The 27,442-nt window shown below is 44.3% G+C and overlaps 2 protein-coding genes across 11 annotated transcripts in view; one reads left to right on the top strand and one right to left on the bottom strand.

The window, feature by feature from the left end:
* The window catches only part of IDUA (alpha-L-iduronidase), a 105,409-nt gene extending 78,245 nt beyond the window's left edge, over nt 1-27,164 (bottom strand). For 3 of the 6 annotated variants that reach the window (XR_012159156.1, XM_073345814.1, XM_073345817.1), the window contains exons 1-2: nt 25,564-27,159; nt 19,781-19,921 (exon numbers count right to left, since the gene is read on the bottom strand). Coding sequence is in view for 4 of the 6 variants with exons in the window: in XM_073345814.1 (XP_073201915.1) it covers nt 19,781-19,921; nt 25,564-25,721 (299 nt within the window). In the remaining 2 variants the exon portion in view is untranslated. Of the gene's footprint in view, nt 1-4,624; nt 4,710-19,780; nt 19,922-25,563 lie in introns of those variants that run through there. The other 3 variants (XM_073345816.1, XM_073345818.1, XM_073345819.1) reach the window with 3 other exon arrangements.
* Nucleotides 1,740-18,211, top strand: SLC26A1 (solute carrier family 26 member 1). 5 transcript variants are annotated; one of them, XM_073345812.1, is made up of 4 exons: nt 1,740-1,924; nt 10,285-10,848; nt 11,396-12,043; nt 13,885-18,211. In XM_073345812.1, the coding sequence occupies exons 3-4, from the start codon at nt 11,426-11,428 to the stop codon at nt 15,409-15,411; spliced, it is 2,145 nt and encodes a 714-aa protein (XP_073201913.1). In that variant the 5' UTR covers nt 1,740-1,924; nt 10,285-10,848; nt 11,396-11,425; the 3' UTR covers nt 15,412-18,211. The 5 variants fall into 5 exon arrangements, with proteins under 5 accessions (XP_073201913.1, XP_073201912.1, XP_073201914.1 ...); XM_073345811.1 differs by having other exon boundaries at nt 10,285-10,934; XM_073345813.1 differs by lacking the exon at nt 10,285-10,848.
* Nucleotides 27,165-27,442: the final 278 nt, after the last annotated feature.

Below are 27,442 nucleotides of genomic sequence, written 5' to 3'. Positions count from 1 at the left end.
TAAATGTTTTTAACATGTGGTCTACACTGTGAGCTAGTCCAAGGGGTTGGAGAAATCTAGCTTGACCTTAATAAGCCTATTCTAGAGGAAAAGAGCAGGAGAAAGGGTATTATTCCAACTTCGAAAAGCCCATTAACTTTTGGACTGAAAATAAGCATGAGAAATGTCACAAGGAGTAATTATCATGTGCCTGGTAATAGCTGAATGGTTGTACAGACAGAATCCATGTATCTCCACTCCGCATCCTCATTCACGTAAAAAAACCCAAACCCTTCTTGACCTGGGCTGTATGAGGAGAGCTGGACTTGGCCCCATTTAGTGCTCACTAATGTTATTTCCATCCCACAGTGATTCTGCAGGCCTAGGGAGGGAGGCACCACCTTTGACTAGGCAATGCGATGGCTTTTTAGTCTTACTGCTTTGTACCTACCAGCTGAGATCCTTCTTGCAAGGCATAAACATTAAAAACCAAATATCACCTCGCTGTGATGGGTTGTACAAATCCCACACTGGTAAGGAAGGGGTTAAAGAGCTGCTCTGGTCCTCCACACCTGCACAGCAGGCAAGGGCTGGAGGAGGAGCTTAAAAAGGGAGCAGAGGAACTGGCAGACAGTGGAGGTAAAGGGACCTACACTCTGAACTCCTGAGCCCTTGCGATAGCAGCTTGGTCAAGCCAACGAAGGGGAGACTTGTGACAAACCTTTATCTCTGGGTGCAGTTATTTAATGACTTTATCCGCTGGGAAACGAGGGGACAGGCAGGAAGTGATCCAGGGAGGCAGCATTATAGCGCTTAGGGGTGCAGGACATAGCTGCTTACCCCCAGGCCCTGGATTGGAATCCTGTGTAGAGGGTGGGTCCAGGTTCCCCTGCCCACCCTTGGGGAATGACAGCACACTACACTGGTGTGGGGAATCCGGTTGAGGGAAGGCCTAGAAGACAGAAAGGTTTAGACCATGAGACCTCAACCCAAGGGGAAACCCACAGCCCCTCGCCTAACCCAGAGGGCTACCCCTTTGCTGGATTCTTCATGTACCCCGAAAGGGGCAGACAAATCGAGTGACCATGACAGACACAGAATGCTCCAGGGCTGGAGCAGTGGCCATCAGAGGGTGCCCAGGAAGGAGAGGGCCTTTCATGCCCCCATCTGACCAGCAGGTGGCACCAGCGGTAGGCAAACTTCTTCACACGCTTCCATTAGTAAATGAGTCTTACTTATTATTTGAACTGTGGTAGCACCTAGGAGCCCAGTCATGGACCAGAACTCCACTATGCTAGGCTCTGTACACACAGAACAAAAAGGCAGCCCCTGCCCCAAAGAGCTTGCAGTCTAAGTCTTACTATCCTCATTTTATACATGAGGCGACTGAGGCAATGTACGTCACACACAGGCAGTCTACGGCAAAGCCACTAATGGAACCCAGACCTCCTTGAATCCCATCCTGCACCTTAATCAGCAAGTCATCCCTACTCCCCTTCTAAATGCTAACAAGATGTGTCCATTTTTGGACTAACCTAGCGTTTCGTTCCCAGTCATCCAATATACAAAATCAAAAGCCATCCTTCAGCCAAGGACGTGCAAAGTAGAAAAAAATCTGAACTAGGAAGAGGGAGCAAAGTTCAGCGATATTCTGACTGATGCTCAGCATAATTCTCAGATCACCAGCAGTTAATCAATAATCTTAGCCATTATTTAAACTCTGCTGCTTTGAGTGCACAGCACTTATTCCTAAACTTTCACTAAGGTATACAGGACTCTTTATAGCCTGAATGATGAGAGATTTATGATTCACGAATGCATAGTTACGACATTTAATCACTAGGCACATAGAGTAAAGCTTTACAGAAGACTTTTTGTTCAGTAAAAACAAAAAGGTACAAGTTTTAAGCAGCGCACTGAAAATGCTCCTCATGGTACGATACAGGTAAGAGTTAATTTTTTCTGAATGAAATGTTTCAAGGCAGCAGTTCTGCTCCCATCAACTTCTATGGAAGCAGGGGGTTTTGTTACTTTTGAAAAAGAGGCCATTCATGTGGGTAACTTTATATGCTACATAAATGTTCCTTATACTCGTCAATAAAGCAGGGCTGGAAACTGGGCAACAGTCATGGTAAAATATTGTCAACGTGCTGGGATCTATAGATAAGCCATCTGCACCGCAAAACCCAGTCCTTGAATTGTGGCATTGGCTGGTAGATATTGTTTAAAAGTAGCCTGTAGCAATAGACCAGTGATATTCACACAGTGGCTCTTTCATGCGTCTCCTGAGGCTCTTTGCAGCACATGATTTAAAACACTGTGTGATTTAATTATTAATCAATCAGGATGCTTTTACTATGTTATTAACGAATTAAGTTATTAATTTATTTGCTGTAAGAATAGAGATATATATATAACTAAATATTTCCCATCATACTGTTTAAACATGAATAGTACTGTAGTAAATGAAACAATGAATTCATACTACCGTGGCTCTTTTGAGGAATGGTGATCACTGATTTGGCTCCTGGACCACTGAGGTCTGACTATCAGTGCAATAGACTCAGCTGACTCTCAAATGTGTCACATTAAAGCTGGGTGTTTGATTCAGTGATGTGCTGACACTATTTATGCATCCGATGAAGTGAGCTGTAGCTCATGAAAGCTTATGCTCAAATAAATTTGTTAGTCTCTAAGGTGCCACAAGTACTCCTTCGCTATTTATAAGATCTCCTTTAAAATATTCCTCATGGTCATTTTTGGAGTACCTGTTTTCAATGAGAAGAGGGGTAATAATGGAAAATCTACTTTGTTTTCTCCACAACTCTTTAAGGAGGCAGCACAACTATGCAAACAAACACCTAATACGAGTGCTTACTAGGAAACTATCCACAGCACAGTTTAGTTTCTGAGACTGGGTATGAAGACCCTATAAGGGTGTCAACCTCTGGGATTTTTTTTAAAATACCTAATATTTGGGACAATGTGGTCTTTTGCTCTTAGGAATGTTTTTATGAGCACAATAGAGACCTCTTTGGCCGGGTTGGTTTAAGCAGTATCCTGAGAGGACTGGCTATCCAAAGCAGAGAAGGCATCCCAACCTTGCCTTCAGTTGCATGGCAAACTTTTTACAGGTGATTCCTGGGAGCTTTCTGTAATAACTGTCTGCCTCTTTTTAGTATTGCAGAACCATCCTGGTTAGTCACAGCACTTCCACAGGGAGCTTAGATAGAAATAGAAATTCAGATTGGAAATAAGGTGCAACTTCTCCAGTGAGAATTCTCCCTCACTGGAAATGTTTAAATCAAGATTGGATGTTTCTCTAAAATATATGCTCTAATCAAACAGGAATTAATCCAGGCAAGTCCTGTCTCTGGTCTGTGTTATACAGAAGATCAGACTAGGTGATCACAAAGGTTCCTTCTGGCCTTAAAAATCTATGAATACCATGGTGATGGGCATGAGAAAATAACCAGAACAGCTAACGGGAGAGATAACCGGATTCTTTTCTGGCTCTCCCATCATCCCTGTAGTTGTTAAGGAACTACCAATGCAGAATCTACACCCTGAAATGTACACTTCAACTAGACTAACTACACTTTTAGTAAAACATCAGCTGAGTCATGGCTACTGGTGATGATATGTGTGCCAGAAAGATTCAACTTGACTTCCACATCCTAGGCTACTGTCAAGGTTCCTTCCCCACTCTGAACTCTAGGGTACAGATGTGGGGACCTGCATGAAAACCTCCTAAGCTTACTTTTACCAGCTTAGGTTAAAACTTCCCCAAGGTACAAAATTATTTTACCCTTGGATTTCCACTGCCACCACCAAACTTTATCTGGGTTTACTGGGAAACGTAGTTTGGACACATCTTTCCCCCCAAAATCCTCCCAACCCTTGCACCCCACTTCCTGGGGAAGGTTTGATAAAAATCCTCACCAATTTGCATAAGTGACCACAGACCCAAACCCTTGGATCTTAGAACAATGAAAAAACATTCAGTTTTCTTACAAGAAGACTTTTAATAGAAGTAAAGGAATCACCTCTGTAAAATCAGGATGGTGAATACCTTACAGGGTAATTAGATTCAAAACATAGAGAATCCCTCTAGGCAAAATCTTAAGTTACAAAAAAGACACACAGACAGGAATATTCATTCTATTCAGCACAGTTATTTTCTCAGCCATTTAAAGAAATCATAATCTAACACATACCTAGCTAGATTACTTACTAAGTTCTAAGACTCCATTCCTGTTCTGTCCCCGGCCAAAGCATCATACAGACAGACACAGACCCCTTGTTTTTCTCCCTCCTCCCAGCTTTTGAAAGTATCTTGTCTCCTCATTGGTCATTTTGGTCAGGTGCCAGCGAGGTTACCTTTAGCTTCTTAACCCTTTACAGGTAAGAGGATTTTTCCTCTGGCCAGGAGGGATTTTAAAGGGGTTTACCCTTCCCTTTATATTTATGACAGCTACGTTTTTAGGGTCTGCACTAGTAAAAAGCAAAACTGTTTTACTTGTAAACATTTTAATTAGAATGAAACATAGATCATGGCAATCTCGCTTTACTCTTCTCGCTTTACTCTGAAAATGATTCTGGATTAATAATGTGTTGTTTTAGTTTGTAGGGGATTTATACCAACCTTGGTCCATGTAGGCTTATGACCTATGAGTTTCACTTTGACTTAAAATTCAAATCATCCTGAAGCTCAAAGTAGAATTCACTGAAGCTACCAGGTTTTGCTTGAATAGGAAGAAAAAACAAGAGAACGTATGGTTTCCAACAAAAAAACCAAGTCAGCACAGGTTCATTCAAATCTCTGCCTGTGCTCATTCAAAACTTTGCTCTGTCAATGTTCTGACAAATGGGTTTGGTCACAGAAGTTTTACTCAGTTCTAGTACCAAGTGCATTTAGATCCTGAGGGCCTGCAGCTGACCACATAATACTGTTTACAAGGTACATAAGGTCATTAATTTAAGAGATGTTATTTCTGACAGATGCTTTCAAAACCTTGTCAAGAACAGAGGAGCGGTGTAACAGCGAGATAGCAAAGCTGACAGATAGTTCATGTGATAGAACAACTAATAACCACGATTCAGCAAAGCACTTAAACGTGCTTAAAATTAAGGACCTGCTTACGTGCTTTGCCAAACTGGAGCGAGGATCGCTGTTATGTCTCTTGCTCTTTACAGAACAAAAATATGTCCCAAATCACAGCATTTACTAACTATACCCAAATATGCCAGGTCTAGCTACACACTGCCACTCTGGCTGGTTTCTGGCAGCTCCTAAAACAGAACACAGTGGCCACTACTAGAGGGCTCAAAGTATTTACAGGTAAAGGATTCTACCCTATTCCTGTCCACTACAATCACCAAATCACAATAAGGATGCTGTAGACCGAATGCAGAGGCTGGTGCAGAGAGGTGTAAATTGTCTGCCTATCAGCACAACCATAACACAGACAGGAGATTGTGGTTGCTTTGCACAGCCACAGTCCCCCCAGCCTCTTCCCAGTAGACTTTCCATCACAAGGATTGTCTGTCAGGATTTCAGTCAGTGGAAACCCAGCTGAACGTGGCCTAGTGAATGTCTCACCTTTTCCAAAGTGTTTTTGTCAATTCAGTGGCTTGGTAAAGAGACAGGAAGGAAGGTCAGATTGAGGCCACTTAGAAGGTGAGCCGGTTTGTTGGCCTGAATGGTCTTGTCTTGCTACCTAAGTTCCTAGCCATTTCCTTATCCCACAACATAAACTAGCCTAGTTGCTGCAATTAAAAGGAGAAATGAACAATGTAAGGGTAAAACAGCAGCAGTATCTCCAATTCTCATGGTATTTGGAGCCTTCCTTAAAGTCACTGCTCCTGGAATCATGAGAATCTCAATTTTTATTTTAAAAACTAAGTTTCTTGCCCTCCTGACTATGGAGAAAAGTTTTAAAAATTAGAACCCAAGTTATTTATCATTGTTAATTATATGTATAATAGATTACACATCTATTAATAACCATTAATGCTAATGTATATTTGTATAAATATTGTTTATATTCAAATCTAATGTTTTTTTAGGTAATTGTAATTTTGGGCTTGCCATTTTTAAATGCTTGGGATTAATGCTGCAGCAGGGTCCAAATATCTTGGTTAGAATATTCAACCAGGAAATACAGTATACCATAGTCTGATCTTTTCTGTATTGGTTTAAGTCTGGAGCAACTCTAGTGCAGTCAGCTGCTTCACTGTGCATTTACACCAGCATTTGGATGCTAAGCATGTAAGCAGAAACTTATAAGGGCATCAGAGTTACATGTTGCTTTTAACAATGGTTGCTTCAGCTGTGTGCCCCCTCTACAAAATGGCTCTTTAAGTAAGAGACCTGGAGCTTCCCTTGGATAAAAAGGCAGATCTTATTTCCAGGGAAATCTGTGAAAAAATATCCAGTGACTTCAATGGGAGCAGGATTGAGCCATAATACACAATATCAACAGAGTAGTACTTTATGTTTCAGTAGCAACTTATAGAGCAGATAGCAAAGATGGGAGTCCATTTATTATAGGTTACATGATCAGAGTAATATTTTGCTGGGGATTTAGCACCTCTGTTATTTGGATTGGGTTTGTTACATCCTAAAAACAATAATTCAATCCTTAAAGTGATTACTGATATTTTGATTATGCAACATGTAAGTGATGCCTAGTACAAACTGAAACCACTAGCTCCAAATATCACAGCAAGTGAATTACAACCAGCATATTTACGTTACACAACTATTCAAAATGTGTATCCAGTCTAGCAAAAATTATGGGAGATTTTATTTTTTATAAACAGTAACTAATAGTCAATATAAAGTAAATTGAACAAAGTGATCTAATCAACACACGCCTCAGCTTTATACTGAACAGTGTATTTCCAATACAATGGCCTCATTCCTCCAATTTAAATACAAAGCCACTGATTGTTAGTGATATTATGTTAAACTGGCTCTGTTTATTGTTTATTCAGTTATTGCTGCTTTTTGCAAATTGCGACACCTCCAATTTTCCAACAACAATACCAAGTCACTATCTGTACTCAAGATAATTAATCTGAGAATCTATTAAGCTAACTTCCAACTGCCATACCAATTACCAAAAGTATAATTATCCTTCAGTCTGATAACTGTACATACTGCACTTAGGTGATCATTGCCCATTTTGTTTTTTTGGAAATGTAACTTTTTAAAGAAACAGCTGGATTGTTAGCTTAGATGAAGACTAGCAAGAACAGTGCACTGACATTTCAGTCTACTTTACGGATCCCAGTTCAGTCCCTCAAAGTAAGCTTATCAAAAGTGTCAGTTTGATAACGGAACTGCCTGCTCATTTGCGATTAAAGCCACGGTGCTTCTTGTTGCCTGGCTGCCTGTGCTCACTGATCTGTGAGAAGTCAGTGGAATTCTAATGGGACTTGCATTCTTTGGATACAATCCTTGCATTTTCAGAATTCGTTTGGGTCAGAAAGCATACGAAACCCCTTTTCCTCCTTGTTTTAAAAACTTTGCTGAACTTTGCTATTAGTATGAAAGAAAAGTAGTCAACTACTTTGTTTGTTTCATTCTTTCCTTATTGGTAAACTTTGATCATATGATCTTAAATATGAAACTGTCTGGTATTATTTTGTTCTCATTCTTCCATTCAAATGTATCTTTGTACTGGTTTACTCCAAGGAATTTCTGACCAGGGACATTTTGCTTAGTGTAAACAGCTCAGAATGTTGAAGCCCAGATTTAGGACTGCTAGTACTATAAGCAAAAATAAATATTGGCTTTGCTAAATTACATCATCTTGCACAGCTGAAATAAAGATTACTCCGAAGCATCTACAGCAGAGGTGGGCAAACTACAGGTCGCGGGCCACATCCGGCCCCACAGGACCGTCCTGCCCGGTCCTTGAGCTCCCGACCGGGGAGGCTAGCCCCCGGCCATCCCTCCTGCCCTGCAGCCTCAGCTCGCCCTGCCGACAACGCTCTGGGCAGCTGGGCTACAGGGTTGGCTCTGGCCAGGCTCCCTGGCAGCGTGGCAGCAGGGTTGGCTCTGGCCAGGCGGCACGGCTGCCAGTCCTGGTGTTCTGAGCGGCATGGTAAGGGGGCAGGGAGTGGGGGGTTTGGATAAGGGGCAGGGGATCCGGGGGGCAGTCAGGGGACGGTTGGATGGGGCGGAGCAATCAGGGGACAGGGAGCAGGGGGGGTTGGATAGGTGTGGGAGTCCCAGGGGGCCTGTCAGTGGTCGGGGGTGTGGATAGGGGTCGAGGCAGTCAGGGGACAGGGAGCAGGGGGGGTTGGATAGGGGGTGGGGTCCCGGGAGGGCAGTTGGGGTGGGGGTTCCAGGAGGGGGCGGTCAGGGGACAAGGAGCAGGAGGGGTTGGATGGGTCAGGGATTCTGAGGGGGGCAGTCAGGGGGCGGGAAGTGGGTGGGGGCAGATAGGGGGTGGGGGGCAGGCTGTATGCGGAGGCACAGCCTTCCCTACCCAGCCCTCCATACAGTTTTGCAGCCCTGATGTGGACCTCGGGCCAAAAAGTTTGCCTACCTCTGATCTACAGAGTTATATTAGTAGAAGTTAATGATTATTCAATACAACCAATATACGCTCTCCCTAGGCTGCAACAGTGTCAGACATCATGCCTTCAAACATGTTAGTTTCCATCTTTAACAAGTGTTATGAGGATTTTTTTTTCCAATTGTGTTTTGCTGACTGAACTGAGTTGACAATTGCACAACATAACCTGTTTGGCCCATCAAGAAATGGCCTTGAAGAGGTAATGCACATGTTAGAACTAGGGCTATCAATTAATTGCAGTTAACGCAAGCGATTAATGCAAAACAAATTAACTAGATTAAAAAAATAGTTGTGATTAATTGCAGTTTTAATCACACTGTTAAAATATAAGAATACCAATTTAAATTTATTATAAATATTTTTGGATGTTTTTCTACATTTTCAAATATATTGATTTCAATTACAACACAGAATACAAAATATTTGCACTGTAAAAAAGATAAAATAGTCCTACTTCTTGTTCAGCCAATCGCCAAGAAAAACAAGTTTGTTTACATTTGCAGGAGATAATGCTGCCCACTTCTTATTTACAATGTCACCTGAAAGTGAGAACAGGTGTTCGCATGGCACTGTTGTACCCAATGTTACAAGGTATTTATGTGCCACACAGGCTAAACATTTGTATGCCCCTTCATGCTTTGACTTGTAGGCTCTGAAGTTTCATTGCAGTTATGTTAAAAAAAAATTCTACATTTTTAAGTTGCACTTACAGGATAAAGATATTGCACTACAGTACTTGTATGAGGTTGTGATGGGGGCATCTGCCCCACACTGGTCCATAAGGGGTTTATAGAGCCCTAGGGAGGCTGCACAGGAAGCAGGCAATTAGAGAGGGGCTACAAAGAGTAGCAATCAGTGCCAGGCTGGTCCATATAAGATGGGCTGCGGAATAGAGCAGTTTCAGTCACTCCGTGGAGCTTGAGGAGAGAGGACTGGCTGCCTTGCAGGCTGAAGGCAGCAAGCACCCCGAACAGAGCAGGGCTGCAAGCAGAGACCCAGGGAGTAAAGGCAGCTCCTGGCTGGCTGCAGGGATTTGTAGGCTGAGGCTCTGAGGCATGAGCAAAGAGGGTGCTGGGGCTGCAGGGAAGTGGCCCAGGGAGATCTACAGAGGAGTTGGAGGGGGCTCTGCAAGCAGCGGCCATCTACAGGGTCCCTGGGCCAGGACCTGGAGTAGTGGGCGGGCCCGGGTCCCCCCCACTCACCACTGAGGAAGTGGCTGGACTGTCGGACTGCAACATTCCCCTGGAAGGGGAGAGCAGAGAGTTGGCACAGCTGGAGGTCTGTCACCGAAGAAGACGCCGCAGTCCTAGGAGTGACATGGGTCCTAGAGCAGACGTGATGGTGGCGAGGCACTACCAGAAGAAGGCGCACTGGTGAGTAGAGCTAATTCCTATGACACCCAGCAGGAGGCACCAGCGTGGTGAGTCGCATCCCATCACAGAGGTGAATTGAAAGATGCTATTTCTTTTGTTTATCTTTATTACAGTGCAAATATTTGTAATAAAAATAATATAAAGAGAGAAGTGTACTCTTTGTATTCTGTGTTGTAATTGAAATCAATATATTTGAAAATGTAGAAAAACATCCAAAAATATTTATAATAAATGTCAATTGGTTTTCTATTATTGTTTAACAGTGAAATTAAAACTGTGATTAAGAATAACTATTTTTTAAAATCTTGTGATTAATTGAGATTTTTTTTATCGTTTGACAGCCCTAGTTAGAACATCAGCAAGCCCTGAAGTCCTGCAGAGATCTTAGCCTGCGTCTTGTGATGCTGGTGAAGAGCTAGAAATCATTTGCACTGCGCAGCAACACTACTGAACCTGCAGACTTGTGAACAATCTATTCTTGAGGCCAATAGATAGTACACGTAAAGAGCTCCATCTGCATACACAGATATATATTGCTTTTCATATGATTCTCTTGGTATTCCTTACTACCCCTTGCAAATGTATGCAGAAGAGGACAGGATTTGCCATTATTCTGCAAACATAGCTTGGCTCAGACTGGAATGGAACTTGGCATAAACTGCTTGGTATTTTTCACCCTCCTTATCCATTTTTTGACTGTCCATCTGTCTTGATATCTGCACTTCCCAGCATAGCCAAGGCTGGGGAGACTCCAGGTTCTAAACTTAAAAAGGTTAGACTTCAGAACTCACACCCTGACACTGCAGGCTCGTGAGCACACTATCGCTCTATTGCTGAGTTTAATGCTTTAACTGAACCCTCTTCCTGTAGACAGAGAACATCTGGAAGTTATGGATCACCACAAGGTGTGTTGTTTCCAAAACAAGGGTCAAATGCTTTCTTAAGAACTGAATGCCCCTCCCACTGCTGGGAGCATTCAGCATATCAAGTTGTAAGTTTATACTGAATTATAGCATTCAACTAAGTGGCTTTTCTGGGGTGAGGCATGTACTGTGCTGCATTATTTAGACGAGCATATTGAATTGTTTGTTATCAAAAAGGGTTATTAATTCAGCTCTGTTTTTGCTTAATGTGAATTTATTGTTAAATATTTGCCAGATAACTTTAAGCTGTTGGTTCTTTACAAGCTTTGTTTTTCAGTTTTCTTAACTAGTCTCGTGTGGTTGATCATTCAGTAACTCATATGGTAATGTTTATAGTTGCTGATTGAATTAGACTTTATTAAAAGCAAAATGAATTGTAAGCAATGAACTTCCATAGTCAATATTTAGAGTTAGAAATATTTGTGCTGAAATACTCAACTTTTGGCCTCTTGGACTGTAATGCACAAATCCTGTCATCATCTACACCATGCTGAAATGGAACCTAACTAGCACTTTCTTTACATCTTAGGAACTGATGTATTAAGTGAATGCACAGAAAATGGAAAGCCAAACAGAGGCTATCAAGATGGATATTGGCCCCTCTCTGTCATTTCCAATGGAAAGAAAAGTTCACATCCAGTCAAGCAGGAGACAGATCATCAAAGCCAAACTGAGAAAGAGCTGTTCCTGCACCACTAAGAGACTGAAGAACATAATCATGGACTTCTTTCCTGTGTTACGATGGCTTCCCAAGTACCACTGCAGAGAATACATATGGGGGGACGTTATGTCCGGGGTGGTGATTGGGATCATTTTGGTACCCCAAGCCATAGCGTATTCTCTGCTCGCCGGTTTGAAGCCTATTTATAGCCTTTACACATCATTTTTTGCCAACATCATTTATTTCCTGATGGGCACCTCTCGACATGTGTCGGTTGGCATTTTCAGCCTATTAAGTTTAATGGTAGGGCAAGTTGTGGACAGAGAGCTACTCTTGGCAGGGTTTGACCTGAACAATGATGATGATGCCATCAGCAACAGTTATGAATGGAACAGCAACAATTCTAATGTAACCGCCTTCAATCTTACTCTTGGGGGGTTGAACGCTGAGTGTGGGAAAGAGTGCTATGCTATTGGAATTGCTACGGCCTTGACTTTTCTGGCTGGAGTTTATCAAGTAAGTTGCTGGCCTCACCTAGGGTGAGGATATGAAGTTCTTACAGTGCATTTGCATGCTTTTGACTTCCACTGTAAGGAATTTTAACACATCAGCTCAGTCAGATGGTAACTGAAATTTATCTTCCACGGAGAATCCTGGCAGCACATTATAAAGTTTATTTTAAAAGTGTTTGATAAATATGTTTTATTAGCTGCTTACTTGGAACACAATCAGGACCCAACACAGGTAAAATTCCTCTTGGCTGCAGTGGAAGTACTACTTACACTGGGTGCAATTCTCCATTGCATTGTGACCCTTTTATGCTGCCCTGTGGGCACAAAGAGGCCTGACACTCAGATTTGGTCATGGGGGAATTTCCAGGTAACACAGACACAGTGTAACAGCTCTAACAACTTCACTTCATAATCCTTCATGTGGCTGGGGCCACACAATCCCAGTCTTCCCCTGCATCAAGGTGAGGAGAGCTGCTCCCCGCTCCCATTCCCAGCCCCCTGCTTGGCACCCCACAACCCCCTTGCTCTTGCTGTCCCAACCTTTCCCCCTCCCAGCAGCCCCAGATGGCTAGGAGTTGGAGAGTGAGCCTCATCCTGCAGCAGTGGCTTCTGTCCCATGGCGCTGGACTTAGCTGGTTACCTGCTCCAGACATTGCGTCCTGGTGCATAGGGTCACAGTGCCACTCAGGTTTGGCCCAGCTGCACCTTCATCATGACAGAGGGGCAGCTGGGCCAAACCTGAGTGGGACAGAGTGTAGCCCCATGCACCAGGTCACAATGCCACTTGGTTTGGGGACCCTCTCAAATGGGGGGCCCAAGGCAAACTTCTCCCCACCCATGGGCATGCACGGGGGAGCAATAACAGGCAACCCATCTAGACCCATCCCGCAACTCACTGGTTTGGGAAACACTGGGTTAGGGCACTAGCCTAGAACTTGAGAGACCTGGATTCAAATCCCTCCTCTGCCACAGACTCTGTGTGTGAGACCTTGGTCAAGTCGCTTCGTCTCTCTGTATCCCAGTCCTCCATCTGCAAAATTAGGTTAACACCATTACCTCAGTGGCCTGCTGAAGATAAATGCACTGAAGAGTGTGAGGTGCTCAGCTGCTATGCTGATGGGGTATGGATAGTAAGTTATCTCAGGTGCCCCGTGCAGGTCACCTTAAAGGGCTTTGATTTGCCAAGGGAAGATGCTCAGCCCTTTTTGCAAGTCAGGCTTCTTTACTGCATCTCAAAATGGCCACCCAAGCCCTGAGGCACCCAAAGTCATTACTGTCCGCTGAATATGTAAGGCACGGTGCCCAGGTTGTAAAGCAATCCCACTTCAGTCTGAAACAGGCCTGAACTCAAGAAATGAGCTTGTTAGTTAAAAAACAAAAAAGGAGCCGTATTTTCCCTTAATACTGAAGCAGAAATCTCCATTGTCCTCACTGGGAGTTCTGCTGACAAAGGGATGCCAAGGAGGGCCCCGAGTTTTTCTACTCCCTTTAGTGGAGGTGAAATGAAAATTCAGCTCTGAGTACAATAAAAGCGCTCTGGACTAAATTCTCCACTGACTTACACGAGCATCAATGCAGTCAGGTGGCAGCTCACTTCAATGTGGATGGAGTTAATTTGAATTGATGCAGGGGGACCTGTTCCAGTTAGTCCACTTCAAAAGCCCTCTCATTTATCTCTAGAGCTCATGGTGTAGCAAAACAAATCCATCAATTGTAAAAGCAGGCCTGAAATAACAAGTTACCAGCCCTTTTAAGAATTATAACTTTCAAGGATTTGTCTGCAACTGATGCTTGCTCCGTTTTTTGTAGCACCCTTTAGTTCTCACCCTCTTGCTTTTCTTTCAGGTTCTGATGGGAGTCTTTCGTTTAGGCTTTGTCTCTATGTATCTTTCAGAGTCTGTGCTGGATGGATTTGCAACTGGTGCTTCTTTAACCATTTTAACAGCCCAAGTTAAGTACCTTATTGGAATAAAAATCCCGCGCAGCCAAGGGCATGGGATCTTCTTAACGACCTGGATTAATATTTTTCAAAACATTTCTCAGGCTAACCTGTGCGATGTAATCACGAGCGTGGTTTGCATTGCTGTGCTAGTCACTGCGAAAGAACTAGGAGATCGGTACAAGCATAAGCTGAAAATCCCACTGCCCACAGAGCTGGTGGTTATTGTTGTGGCAACGCTGGTTTCCCACTATGGGAAACTGAATGAAGTTTATGCATCCAGTGTTTCGGGGGCAATTCCAACTGGATTTATTCCCCCTCAGATGCCAAATTTTAACCTGATGCATCGTGTGGCGCTAGATGCTGTTCCTCTTGCCATAGTTGGCTTTGCATTTACAATCTCCCTCTCAGAAATGTTTGCAAAGAAATATGCCTACACGGTCAGAGCCAATCAGGAAATGTTTGCCATAGGATTCTGTAACATTATCCCATCCTTTTTCCATTGTTTCGCAACCAGTGCAGCTCTTGCAAAAACGCTTGTGAAATCTTCTACGGGCTGCCAGACGCAGGTCTCTAGTGTTATCAGCGCAGTGGTAGTGTTGCTGGTGCTGCTCTTCCTCGCCCCGCTGTTTTATTCTTTGCAAAAATGCGTTTTGGCTTGCATCATCATCGTCAGTCTCCGAGGAGCCCTTCGGAAGTTTAGAGACGTGCCCCAGCGATATCACATGAACAAGGTGGACACTCTGGTTTGGTGTGTTACTGTGTTCTCATCTGCCCTGATCAGCACAGAAATGGGGCTTTTGATTGGGGTCCTCTTTTCCATCCTGTGCATTGTTGTTCGTACGCAGCGACCCCGTACTGCCCTGCTTGGTCAGATCCAGAGCACTGCCTTCTATGAAGACGACTGGGAATATGAAAGTCTCTGTCCTGTTCCAAATGCCAAAATATTCCGTTTTGAGGCACCACTTTACTATGCAAATAAAGACTTTTTTCTGAAGTCTCTCTACAGAATGACTGGGTTAGATCCTACTCTGGAAGCTGCTAAAAGGAAAAAGAATGAGAAGAAGCAAAAAGAGCATTTGAAAGAGGGAAATAGAGGCACAACTGTTAAGGGATTGGATCAGGCAGATACAGCCTTACACCTGGTTCCTAAACAAGTAGATTTCCAGACCATCATCATAGACTGCTCCTCAGTCACTTTTCTGGACACAGCTGGTATAATCACATTAAAGGAAATACTGAAAGATTACAACGAGCTAAAAATCACTGTTCTTCTGGCTTGCTGCAACCCCTCAGTGATTGACTCTCTGAAAAGAGGGGACTACTTTGGGAAGGATTGCAAAAAGATGCACGAATTGCTGTTCTATAGCATTCATGGTGCCGTGCAGTTTGCCAGAGACAGAAAGCTTGCGGCAGATGGCTCTGCTGTTTAGTTTCAAAGGCCCATGTATTTCCCTCTGCACAAAGGGAAGCAGGGTGCAGTCACTTAGAAGTAGGCACACACCTCACTTGCTGCGCAGGAGCCATCTGCCTACAGGACATGCTCCCATGAGAAGGTGTGCAGTGCTGGACCGCCGCATCACGTCTGCAAACAGCGCAAACAGGGGTGTGGCCAAGGACCAGATGAGAAGGATAAGGAGTGCACCCAGTTACCACCTGAACTGCCATTCAAAATGCAGATGTTGGACTGTACAATAGGTTGTGAGTTACTTCTCCACTGTACTGTAGTAACTTACATGCATCAAACTTATGTACCACTGTTCTGGCGTATTTGCAAGTCTGAGCAGAAAAGGCTAGCTGCCTCCCTGGAATGTGCTGGTTTATGGGTACAGGATAGCAGTCTCCAAGAAACCACTTGTGGTCTGGTTCCTTGGCCACATCACAGTGCTATCTTTTAAACTCTAGCCTGTTAGGCCTTTTTCCTTATCATATCACTACTAAAGGCATGCTCTTGTTTCAATGGGCTTTTAGGCAACCCTGCTGTTTGCTACACACTTGTTATGAGCATCAGCTGGGATGATGTAACACCTCCTTCCCACATGCCCATGAGCCATAACAAACGTGTTGCCCTCAGTTTCATTATTCCTTAGCAAAACCTCCCTCAAAGCTATCACGGAATCATCCATATTAAAAAAAGTCTAGTATTTCTGCCCTTAAAGATGCAGGAAGAAGTGTGACCATTAAACTCAGATTTGCTGTAGCTAGTGAAAATACTTGAAGTGATTTAAGAAAAGGGAAGTGCTTTCATTAGAAATCTTATAGCTACACTAGTTTAACTGTGAGGCAAATCTGACTTTCTGGAACTTAGCTATCTCAAGCTTAAACCCTAAAATTCAGGCCAAGCACATCATGTTTGTAATATAACTGTCAGACTGGGTGCAGGGCAGGGGGGAGAAATGGGAGGGAAAGAGACAAAGGAGGGAAAAAGATGCAAGAAGGGAAGCCTGAGATATGGATGGGAGTGGAAGAAATGGGATGGTTCTGAACTGGGTCTGAATCTGCAAGTTTTACACTGATGTATCTGGGATCAGAATGTGGTCTAATGGCTGAAGGAGAACTTCTTAAAACCATGCATTTCATTATGTTGTCAGAGTACCCCCGCTATTTGTATACATTTCAGGCCATAACTTTAATTTGTAACTCTGTGGTTTCTAATGACAGCAAATAGATGTCTAGGCTATTATGCAGAGTTGGGCTATGTTATTTTTATATTAATTTCTATGAATTTTTATTCCCCATAATATCAAATGGCGATTTAAAATACAGCACACTGTCAATCAGACACATTTGTATATGTCACACCTATTTGTGCAGTATCTGTAAAAAAATATACACAAGATAGGGCTAGACCAGAAGTCTGTTTAACATGTGGCGCTGAATTGCAGCCAGAAGTTCTGACACTTGGCTTTGGCAGCGTGGCTTCTCCAACGCTCAAGCTGAAGAGCTAGGCCACGGCAGTTTCGGCTCATTCAACAGCTGCTTCTCTCTCCTTTCTCATACCCCATCCCACAGGCCAGGTGATGGGCAGGATAAGGAAGCTCAGCTTCTGGTCCTGGATGCTTTTTTCCTTTCTTGTTTTGGCCATTTTGTGTGACCCTCCAACCCCATTTCAATGGCAGAACCTTCCCCTTTCTCAGTAGCTCTCACTGTCATTCCTCTCCCATCCTTTTCCCTGGAGTTAGACGCTCCTTCCATTCATGAGTGAAATGTGAGGAAAATGCAGGTGTGAGGAGTGCGTTCAAGGGCTATATTTAGTCTAACTCTAGGGAAGCCAACAGAGACGCACTTAAACATACTCAATGCTATAACTGTGCTCTGTAGTCTCTAAAGAGACTGCTGGTCTCATTCTAGTTTTAAAGCGAGCCCTTTGCCATGATACATAACATTTTGTTTAAGAGCACTACACAGCAGTACCATGCCACTTATTTCCACTCTCTAGATCAACACGGGAAAGGATATTCTAAGTAAAGGTCTCCAGATTTCCCAGTGTCCCCTTCCCTATTTAGTAACACCACAACAAATAATCCTTTCAGAAAGGAAGGGCAACTCATTTCCAACTAGAGATATTCTGGTGACTGACTATCAGAAGTGAGAGCAACACTGGGATGGGGTGTATAGGAGGGAGGTGTCAGAGAGGCTCTGGGGACAGGACTTGCCCTGCCCTTGTGACCTTTTCAATCATGTATAAAAGGGAGAAAACAGCAGTCAGCTGAGGGGGGAGGAGCAAGACTGCCCTAAGCAGAAGACTACTGGAGCCTCTTGGGGAATGCCCATCCAGGAGATCTTTACCCCAACCCTGTGGGGAGTGCAGTGAACTCCCAGGGAGAGACTTAAGAAGGCCTGCCAGGGGTAGGACCCCGGTAAGAAGTAAGGAATCGGGGCCTGTGCAGGAGCCATCCAGTGCAAGTAACTGGGTGTGGTCAGGTTCTCTCCCCCTCTGGCAGAAAACCCTGTGGGGGCTCCTTTACAAACACATTTTTAATGAGGATTAGTGGTTAGGTACTGAAATTCCCCTGCTCGCCTCATTTATTCAAAAAGATATGTGATGTCTTGGTGCCATTATCACAACACATGATGTCCACAGCACAGTAACAAAATAATTCTGGAAAAGCCAGGCCTGACTGACATTAAGAGATCAGAACTGACCAACCATTTTTAGAACTAGTGTTTTTCTGCAGTAAAGTCAATTTAACGTGCAACAACATCATCCATTAAAGAGCTGGTGTACCATGACCACAGCTTGTCATCTTCTCATTGTTACCTTGTGTTCTCCTGAAATGTTTGTTGTAGCCACTTACTATGTATGCTTTGCTGGTCAGGGACCATCTTTATCATATGTCTATACAAGGCCTAGCACAAAGCGACTGGGGCCAATACACTTCGCTGTATGATACAGCGGGCTGCAATTGGGAGTTAACAGCAATCCCTGGGGAAGAAAAGAGCAAGCTGTTTAACAAAGCTAGTCTTATTCATTCTGTTGGTTTGGGCCCCAGAGATAGAACCTTGAGAAGAAATATAGCTAAGCTTTCCCCTAATGTTATGAGACTAATCTGGTTTCCGAAAGAAGACGGGGGGGGGGGGGGGGACGACAAAATTAAGACTTATCCTTACCTGAAAAAAAAAAAAGTTAAGAGTTCTAGCTCATGCTCCCACATCTTCCAAAAAAGGGAGAAGGGAAGGGAAGCTGGTTAGTCGATCTTTTTTTAACAAAGCATGCTGGGAAGGGGTGCAGTCTGGTGGCTCTTTACAAAGTAGGCTCTTCAGGTTGTTTAGTATTTATCAGAGCAGCATCCCAGTAGAAGAAGGAGAGCTACATGAAGGTACTTGTGGGGAGGACAGGTTTGTTTTTTTCTCTCTGATAAAAGTTGTTTTAACAACCAGAAAAGACTTCAGGAACCATTTGCATTTTGAATGTTTGTTCTGGGAACCGGCTTATATGTAAGTTACTGTGTTTGGGACTATAAATCACTTTCTATGATTAAAAACTGCTTTATTTCTGTTCGCTTACTGTCAGGGGTCAGGGCAGGGTATACTGACTCAGTGTGCAGCTGGTGATGGGCTTTTAATTCCTCTGTGGTTTTATACTATTCTCAATGACTTGGGGTTTAGTAATACTAGAATAAGATACCTAATGAGGCTCTCTTTTTTCTTGTGTAGCTGGCATAAAATTTTTTTCGAGCATGGTGTCTTTGGCATGGACTATATACTTAACAAACTTCAGGTACTGATAAGTAGGATGGGAGGGGTTCCCAACCTCAAGGGGGAAAGAAAACTACCTTAGTTCAGTCTGGAAGCAAAAAAGCTGCCCTTCCATACAGTGTGGGGGAAGAAAGGGAATGGTTACAGCCGCAGGCTGGAAGCTGGGGATGTTTTCAAACAGCCCCTGATTAGTGGTGTCTCACAACGGACAGTTTTTCCCACCAAGAGAAACTATTTGGCTCTACATCACCATTTAGTCATGACTGGGATTTAAAGGCACAGTCTAGCCATAAGGGTTCACAGCTGAATACAGTAATTCCCCTGCATCTTCTCATGCACTCCCAGGACTCTCACATCACAGATGCATTTCCATTACTTCTAGGGAAGAGCAACCCTACCAAGTGCACACAGGAACATACAACTTACCTAAAATACATAGGCTGAGGTATTTAACGAGGTGAAGCACTGTCAGAGATATTAACATGTCTTTTTGGACAATGTGAATGAGTCAAAGCAAATCTGAGCTCCTAGAGAAGGAAACATGATTTTGTTTCTCTAACACATTCCATTGTTAATTGTTGAGTGTCAGAAATGTTCACTCACCCCACGGTAATTAGTTCCAGTAACCAGTGAATTCGAACTTGTTCAATGCCGCCATGTGGTACCGAAGACACATATGCAAGGTTCAGCTCTTGGTCTTTACTGAGGTCAAATAAATCCGCTCTGCTGTGAGGTAGAGGAGGACTGGAGGTGGGAAAAACAATAGGTCACAGAACAGATCAGTGCAAGGGCCAGGAATAAAATCCAGGCCGCTTCAGTCCCAATTCAGGGTCCTGTCCATGGGGATACACTGCTTTTGCTGGAGTAGTAAGTGCAGCTCAGCAAAGTGGAGTGAGGAAATTGAAACATGACTTGGGGTTTATATCTTCTTGTTACAAGTTAGCATCAGAATACAGGACCGTGAATCATTCCATGGGTAGCAGGGCAGGAAGATTTTGCCTCAGATTACTTAAACTCAAACACGCATAAGGAAAATAGGCAACAAGAGAATTCCCTGGGAGTAATTAACACTGTTCTAAGCATAGTGTCAGCCTGCCTGGCTCCCACATCTACTGAAGCCAACCAAAATCTTCCATAAGTCATGTAGGGGTTTGGTCTGTCCATTGACTTCAGCAGAGTTGGCTCAGGCCTCAAGAAAGCACATGCTGCTGTGGACGTTCTGCCATGCAAGTCTCTCAGTGTATGCACTCCACTGCCATACTGTGCCTCGCCCCTGGGCACATGTCACACGGGTGTTTGCCATGGGACAAAGCAGGCTGAGAAACCCTGAGCCATATTTAATTCTTCATTGATGTACAGTAACACACTCATGTTAACACTGACTCTCTGGGGCCCACTTATTTCATTGAAATTAACAACAGGGGGAAGACTCCGTGTGCCCTTTGCCCCACTTTTGAACCCACAAAGAATAGCTACTATTTGGAGGGAAAATGTTTTCTCCAACAGTTAGAATATGCTCTGAGTTTGTTGGGTTAAGTGCTAACTGTTGGGGTTGCAGCAACAGTGGGGGACTGGACGCAGTGACCCAGGAGGGCCTTTCAGTCCTATGTTCCTAAATACAGGTCTCCTGTGAATGCCCTAGTTCTCATAATTCAGCTTCGTTTTTACAGAAAAGAGAGAACATGCTAAATCATTGCAAGACTTGGGTAAAATATATCCTGATACACTTCATACTTTTCATATACTTATGAAACTTAATAGAACTGAACATTGTGCTGGTTTACTTTGTTACGGGAGCATAGCTTCATTATACTCATAAAAAGAAAAGGAGTACTTGTGGCACCTTAGAGACTAACCAATTTATTTGAGCATAAGCTTTCGTGAGCTACAGCTCACTTCATCGGAGGCATACTGTGGAAAGTGTAGAAGATCTTTTTATATACACACAATCTTCTACACTTTCCACAGTATGCCTCCGATGAAGTGAGCTGTAGCTCACAAAAGGTTATGCTCAAATAAATTGGTTAGTCTCTAAGGTGCCACAAGTACTCCTTTTTTTTTTTTTGCAAATACAGACTAACACGGCTGTTACTCTGAAACCTATACTCATAAAGAACCTATTGTAATGCACACTCACTCATTGTGGGTAGCTGTCGCCTTCTAGTGGCTGGACCAGATAGAAGTTTGAATCTGCCACTGCTTCCGAGCCAATGGACTCAGTGGTTCTCAACCGGGAGTCTGTGGCCCCGTGGGGATCTGCAAACCCTTTCAGGGGGGCCACGGAGCCCCACCACTGAAACTCCAAGCTCCAGTGCCGGCCCCCCACCCACTGCAGGGCTGAAGCCGGGAGCGGCGCAGAGCTGAATCCCCGAGCTCCCCTCCCCCCACCCACCCTAAAGTCGGAGCGGCAGGGAACTGAAATCCTGAGCTCCCCCCACCTCCACGATGAAGCTGGGAACAGCAGGGCTGAAGCCCAGACACAGGCAGAAGCCCTGAGCCCATGGGCACAGTTGAGGGGGCATGAGGGTCTTGCCCCTGCAAACTGCAGTGCCTTACCCAGAGTGGGGCAGTCCTAGGGGCAGCTCTACCCCCCCCCCCGACATCTCTTCCTCCTCTCTCAGCCCCCCTCAGGTCCCACCCTCTGGCCAGATCCTAGGCGGGAAGCCAGAGCCAGGCAGTGTGGGCAGCTGCTCCTCTGGCTGGTGATACCATGGAGTGGGCAGTCCTGGCATTCCCCAGTCTGCTGCTGGTGCCCGGGGTTGTGGCTTCTCCTCAGCTCCCAGCCCCATTTGACTGCTCACACAGCTGGTCAGAGCTGCCCAGACGGGGACCTGGCTCCTGGGCTGGCAGAGCCCTCAGGGAGCAGCCACTGGCACACAGCGACAGGTGAGTGGCCCGCTGAGATGAGTCAGGAGGTGGTGCTCCCTCCCTAAACCCTGCTGTGCGGAGCTGGCCCAAGCCCTCCCAGCCCTTGCCCTCCCCCTCAAAATAGAAGTTAAACTATGCCTATGCTCAAGGGTCTCACCCCTGGCCTGGAGCCCTGAGTCCTGCCTCCCCCTCTGGGCCCTGGAGTTTTTGTAGCATGTTAAGGGGGGCCTCAGAAAGAAAAAGGTTGAGAACCCCTGCTTTAGCTCAAACACCGCTTCACATTACTAAACCCCTTTATTTTGCAAAGACCTACAATGGATTTAGCATGGGTTATCCTATCTCAGCAGCAGCTTTTGTCCTCTGTGGCTTGTTGTCCTAGTATCTGTCCTTTCCCTTTACTTTTCCTTTCTAGTTTACATATATCAAGTCTATAGAATCTCAGAACTTGGTGTTTCGAAGATTTCATCAGTGTTCTCTAGCAAGTCCCAAATCTGGTCTCTGTCAGATCATCTGATATTCCCATGACATGGAAAGAGGAAACTACATTCAACAACTAGACCTACTTCTGATTCAGATTTCCAGTTAAGCCCTTTTGAGGTTCCTGTCTGACTAGATGTGAACTGTGGCCTGATGTAACAGAACCGTTGTTTGTACCTTTTCTGCCTTCCTTTTAATCTGTTTTCCTTTCCTTTTGGAGAAACTGTAAATGGAGGTTTGTAAATTGTAACCAAGATATTTTCAGCTAATATTAATAATAACCTCAATCATTTAAGAAAAAGTTTAAGAAAGCTGGCTTTAACTTTCCTTTCCTGTACACTTAGAAATATGAAATAAAAGTTTTTTATAGCATGGTGTGGTTCAGAAGTTAAACCTTAAACTGTTCTAAAAATGTGTTGGGGTTTAGCACTAACTATTCAGTGTCTTTGACGATGTCTAAACAATCTATAACATGGACTGTCCACTCCAGAAACATGACAGTCACAATCAACGCTACCATCTAATGTTCTGGCATTTCTAAAAGCACAAGTGTTGACTCCAGCTTTCCCTCATCTTGTTAGAATCATAGAATCATAGAATATCAGGGTTGGAAGGGACCCCAGAAGGTCATCTAGTCCAACCCCCTGCTCGAAGCAGGACCAATTCCCAGTTAAATCATCCCAGCCAGGGCTTTGTCAAGCCTGACCTTAAAAACCTCTAAGGAAGGAGATTCTACCACCTCCCTAGGTAACGCATTCCAGTGTTTCACCACCCTCTTAGTGAAAAAGTTTTTCCTAATATCCAATCTAAACCTCCCCCACTGCAACTTGTTGTCTTGGAGATCTTAAATGTGAGATCTTAGCCATTAATTTAAAGGGAAGGAGGAAAGTGTGTAAAATCTTTAAGACACTTTCTTACAAGTGTTGCCTTGGTGTGAGTTGAATACTGTATGTAAATTAAAAGGAGTTATTTGAACAGTCTATGTAAAAACCAATTTCCATTTCTATTAGGTTTCACTTCCAAGGTTTTTCCAATCTCATAACACTGGCAGTGCCTAGAGATTTAGGTAATTCTACCATGTTTTTCCTAATGTAAAAGAGAAGGTGGGAACCTCACACTCAAAAGAGAGACTGTAGATGTCCCTTAGAAAAGGGTACACTCACTTTTTCCAACACACACTCTGCTGATTCCAATTATTTGGGGGATGCAGAACTACCCCCACCTCACATTTGGCTGAGTGGGATCACATCCTGTCTCATTGTGCTGATGACTGTCTGCCTTAACCTATGCAGTGGTGTAGTAGCCCTGTCGGTCCCACAATATTAGGAGACAAGGTGTGAGGCAATATCTTTTATTGGACCAACTTCTGTTGGTGAGAGAGATGACATTTCGAGCTTACACAGAGCTCTTCTTTGGGGCTGGGAAAGGCACTCACAGTGTCACAACTAAATACCTTGTAAATAGTCTGCCAGGATGAGGCATCCCCTGCTCCATCTCCCTGTGGGTCCTGGAGCCCAGCATAGTGTAATAAGGTTACATGGTCACAACTACCTTGTATTTATCTGCGACACTCTGAGTATCTTTCCCACACAGGAGGAAGAGCTCAGTGTAGCTCGTCTCTCTCACCAACAGCAGATGGTCCAATAAAAGATATTACCTCCCCCACCTTGTCTCCAGCTTAACCTATCACAGACTTCCAGCTGCAGAGTAACCAAGGCACTGCTCTGATACCAGTAACGTGGCAATAGCGTGGATTGGGAACTCTGGCTCCCTAGGCTGCTCGACTGGAAAAGAAATCACACATTTCTCAGGCAATGGGCACATGTGATAGATACTCATGTAAGATGCCACATATTAGTTTACCGGTCTATTTTGGGGTCTGCCTAGGAGGCAGAGCAGTACAATCCTATCCATGGAGGGGGGAGTAAATGTGTGAGCCTGTTACATTACAATATGCTGGGTTCCTGGACCCACACCGAGATGGAGCAGGTTCTGATGCCTCAGACTGGGAGACTAAAAGAAAAGGAGTACTTGTGGCACCTTAGAGACTAACCAATTTATTTGAGCATGAGCTTTCGTGAGCTACAAAGCTCATGCTCAAATAAATTGGTTAGTCTCTAAGGTGCCACAAGTACTCCTTTTCTTTTTGCGAATACAGACTAACACGGCTGTTACTCTGAAAACTGGGAGACTATTTATCCAATGCAGGAAGACAGATGTAGAGTCCCTAAGGCAAAAAGAAGGTGAGGGGATGAGAGGTGCACTTGCTGGGAAAAGCCCCTAGAGAAAGTCAGCTCAGGAGTGAGTTCCACCTATGGTTTGTTGGGGCTTTAGGCACAATTAAAACACCAAACTGATGGATGAGTTCTGACTATTAACCCAGGGTGTACTGTATTGGGAGAAGGCCCTGCATGTTCACAGGCCCCTGAAAGGGCTGGGGAAAGAGCTTTCAGCTGAATCTTCTATCCTGTCCTAAGACCCATTTTGCTGCTCGAGACTACAGTAATATAATACTGGTCCGTATTCTGCTCTCTGCTACAGCTGTGCAACCCCGCTGCACTAGAAGAAACTAGCAATCAGTAGCTAAGTGTGGGAAGGCACAGGATATGATGCTTTGATGTCTGGAAAACAGAACCTGAAAATCTGACTACCTGAATTGGGTACCTGCCTTCTCAAACTTACAAGACCGGTTTAGCTTACCTGTGGGGACTGTTTAGGCCATAAAGAAAAAAACCTTCCTCCCTCCTTGACTATCCCATGGGTGGTACCAATGCAATATGTAAAGGAAAGCATCCTTGCTTTCCTACAGATGGTATGAACTTCAGTAGGAATCAAGTATCAGAGGGGTAGCCCTGTTAGTTTGTATCCACAAAAACAATGAGGAGTCTGGTGGCACCTCAAGAAGTAGGTTATAGCCCACGAAAGCTTATACCCAAATAAATCTGTTAATCTTTAAGATGCCACCGGACTCCTCGCTGTTTCAGTAGGAATCTTTCTTTCGAGTTGGATTTGTGAGTGTTCAGAAAGCAAAGGACGCTTACCAGAAGCCAGTGCTTTTCCAGAAGTGCTTCAGGGGTCTTTCAAACTGCGAAACATCCACGTGTAGCAGGTACGATCCAGAGACCGCACGGAGCAGCATGTGCAGGATTATTACCACGGTCTCCCAACTCCGAACTGAACCCATGGGGCCCAGGGCCATGGGCCGGGATTAGACTAACGCCGCCCCAGGGTCGGAGCTCTCACTGGAGCAGGCACCCCAACAGGCTTCATCCCAGGGGTCCCCCCAGGCATCTCAGCTCCCCAAGCGGCAAAAAACAAGAACAAAACCTGGCCGCCGAACACGGAGGCGGAGCGGTGGGGCGGCCGCCGAAGACTAGTCGCGTTCCCGCCGAATTCCCGCCGCCGCCGCCGGCGAATTGCGGCCCCACAGCCCGACGCCGGGCCGCCCCGCGCACCTGCTCGGTTCGCTGGTGCCTGGAGCCGGCCCTGTCAACTCCCGCTCCGCGGGGGCCTGGACAGGGGACTCTGTTGTTACGCTAAGCTCCGACTGCTCGTGGGTCCGCTCCTCTCTTGGGCCAGGCGTGGGAGAGGTTCTCCCTTTAGCGGCTCATCGAAAGCCAAAGCGTAGCTCTTGAAATACAGTACACCCCTCTTCGTGTTACACAAATGGTTTCCCCTGCTTACTTCCTGCTTTCCACGATATGCATCTGAGGAAGTGAGCTGTAGCTCACGAAAGCTTATGCTCTAATAAATTGGTTAGTCTCTAAGGTGCCACAAGTCCTCCTTTTCTTTTTGCGAATACAGACTAACACGGCTGTTACTCTGAAACCATTCTTAAATATAAACTTTAGTTATGAAACAACACGTAATATTATCCCCAAAGTAAAAATGGGGCAATACTGTAAAATTATATGTTAGAGGAATTAGGGTTTCATAGCAAAGCAGAAATAAAGATGTTTTCTGCTCCCACATAATCTGCAGTGGCTGTATGGTGTAACCACACCTTTTTCCTTTAATACTTTGAAGCAATTTTATATAGTGGCTTTCTTTTCAGTGTATCTGTCTTTCTATATCTTCCTGCCTCCCATTTTTAAATGTGGGTCTTTTCTTCCTTTTGTTGCATTTTGGAGGGAGGGAGTGCATTTTTGTTTTCCAATTTTTGCTTTCTCTTTGAATCTGTCTGTTACAGCTTGGTTTACTTTTCATTTTAACTTTGCTTCTTTTCATTTACTTTCTCAGTGTCGTCTATTTCCTTGACTCTGTTTTAGTACTTACCTAGTACTAGAAGCTGGTTTTGTCTTTGTCATCCCCTTCCCTTCCCCCTTTCTACTTCCTTCCTGTTCTATTACAGTAGGCATGTCTAGAAAATAAACTCACCTAAGGTGAGGGACTAACACTTACAAAATAGGTTTCAGAGGGGTAGCCATGTTAGTCTGTATCAGCAAAAACAAGAGGGGTACTAAATAAATTTGTTAGTCTCTAGGTGCCATAAGGACTCCTCAGACTTACAAAATAGTTACCCTCCTGAGTCTTTCTTGCCAGATGTCCCCATTTTGGTCACATCCCAGTTACCTATATTCTACACATACTTGGTGTATTTGTACTTCTATTGTTTGAAAACTATTTTTAGTGGAAATAAAGAATAATGAAACTGAAAATGTAGGGTTTTTTACACTGAAAAGGAATCTCACAGCACTTCAATTTTGCCCCATCAGTACTTTTTTCTCTACTCATTTGGGGCGTTTGTTCTACATTTGGGCTGTAGCACATGGAAAGAGAAAGCTAGAACAGTTTAGGTTTACACTACAGAGTTAGATCAACTAAGACTGCTTCCGTTGACCTAACTCTGTAAATGTCCACACTACACCATTGCTTCCGCTGATGTAAGTCACCGACATCATAACTCCACCTCCACGAGAG

This window comes from Lepidochelys kempii, chromosome 5, assembly GCF_965140265.1.
Source record: "Lepidochelys kempii isolate rLepKem1 chromosome 5, rLepKem1.hap2, whole genome shotgun sequence".
Lineage (NCBI taxonomy): Eukaryota > Metazoa > Chordata > Testudines > Cheloniidae > Lepidochelys > Lepidochelys kempii.
The sequence above is the reverse complement of the archived record's forward strand: the minus strand, read 5'-3'. Positions and strand labels throughout refer to the sequence as shown.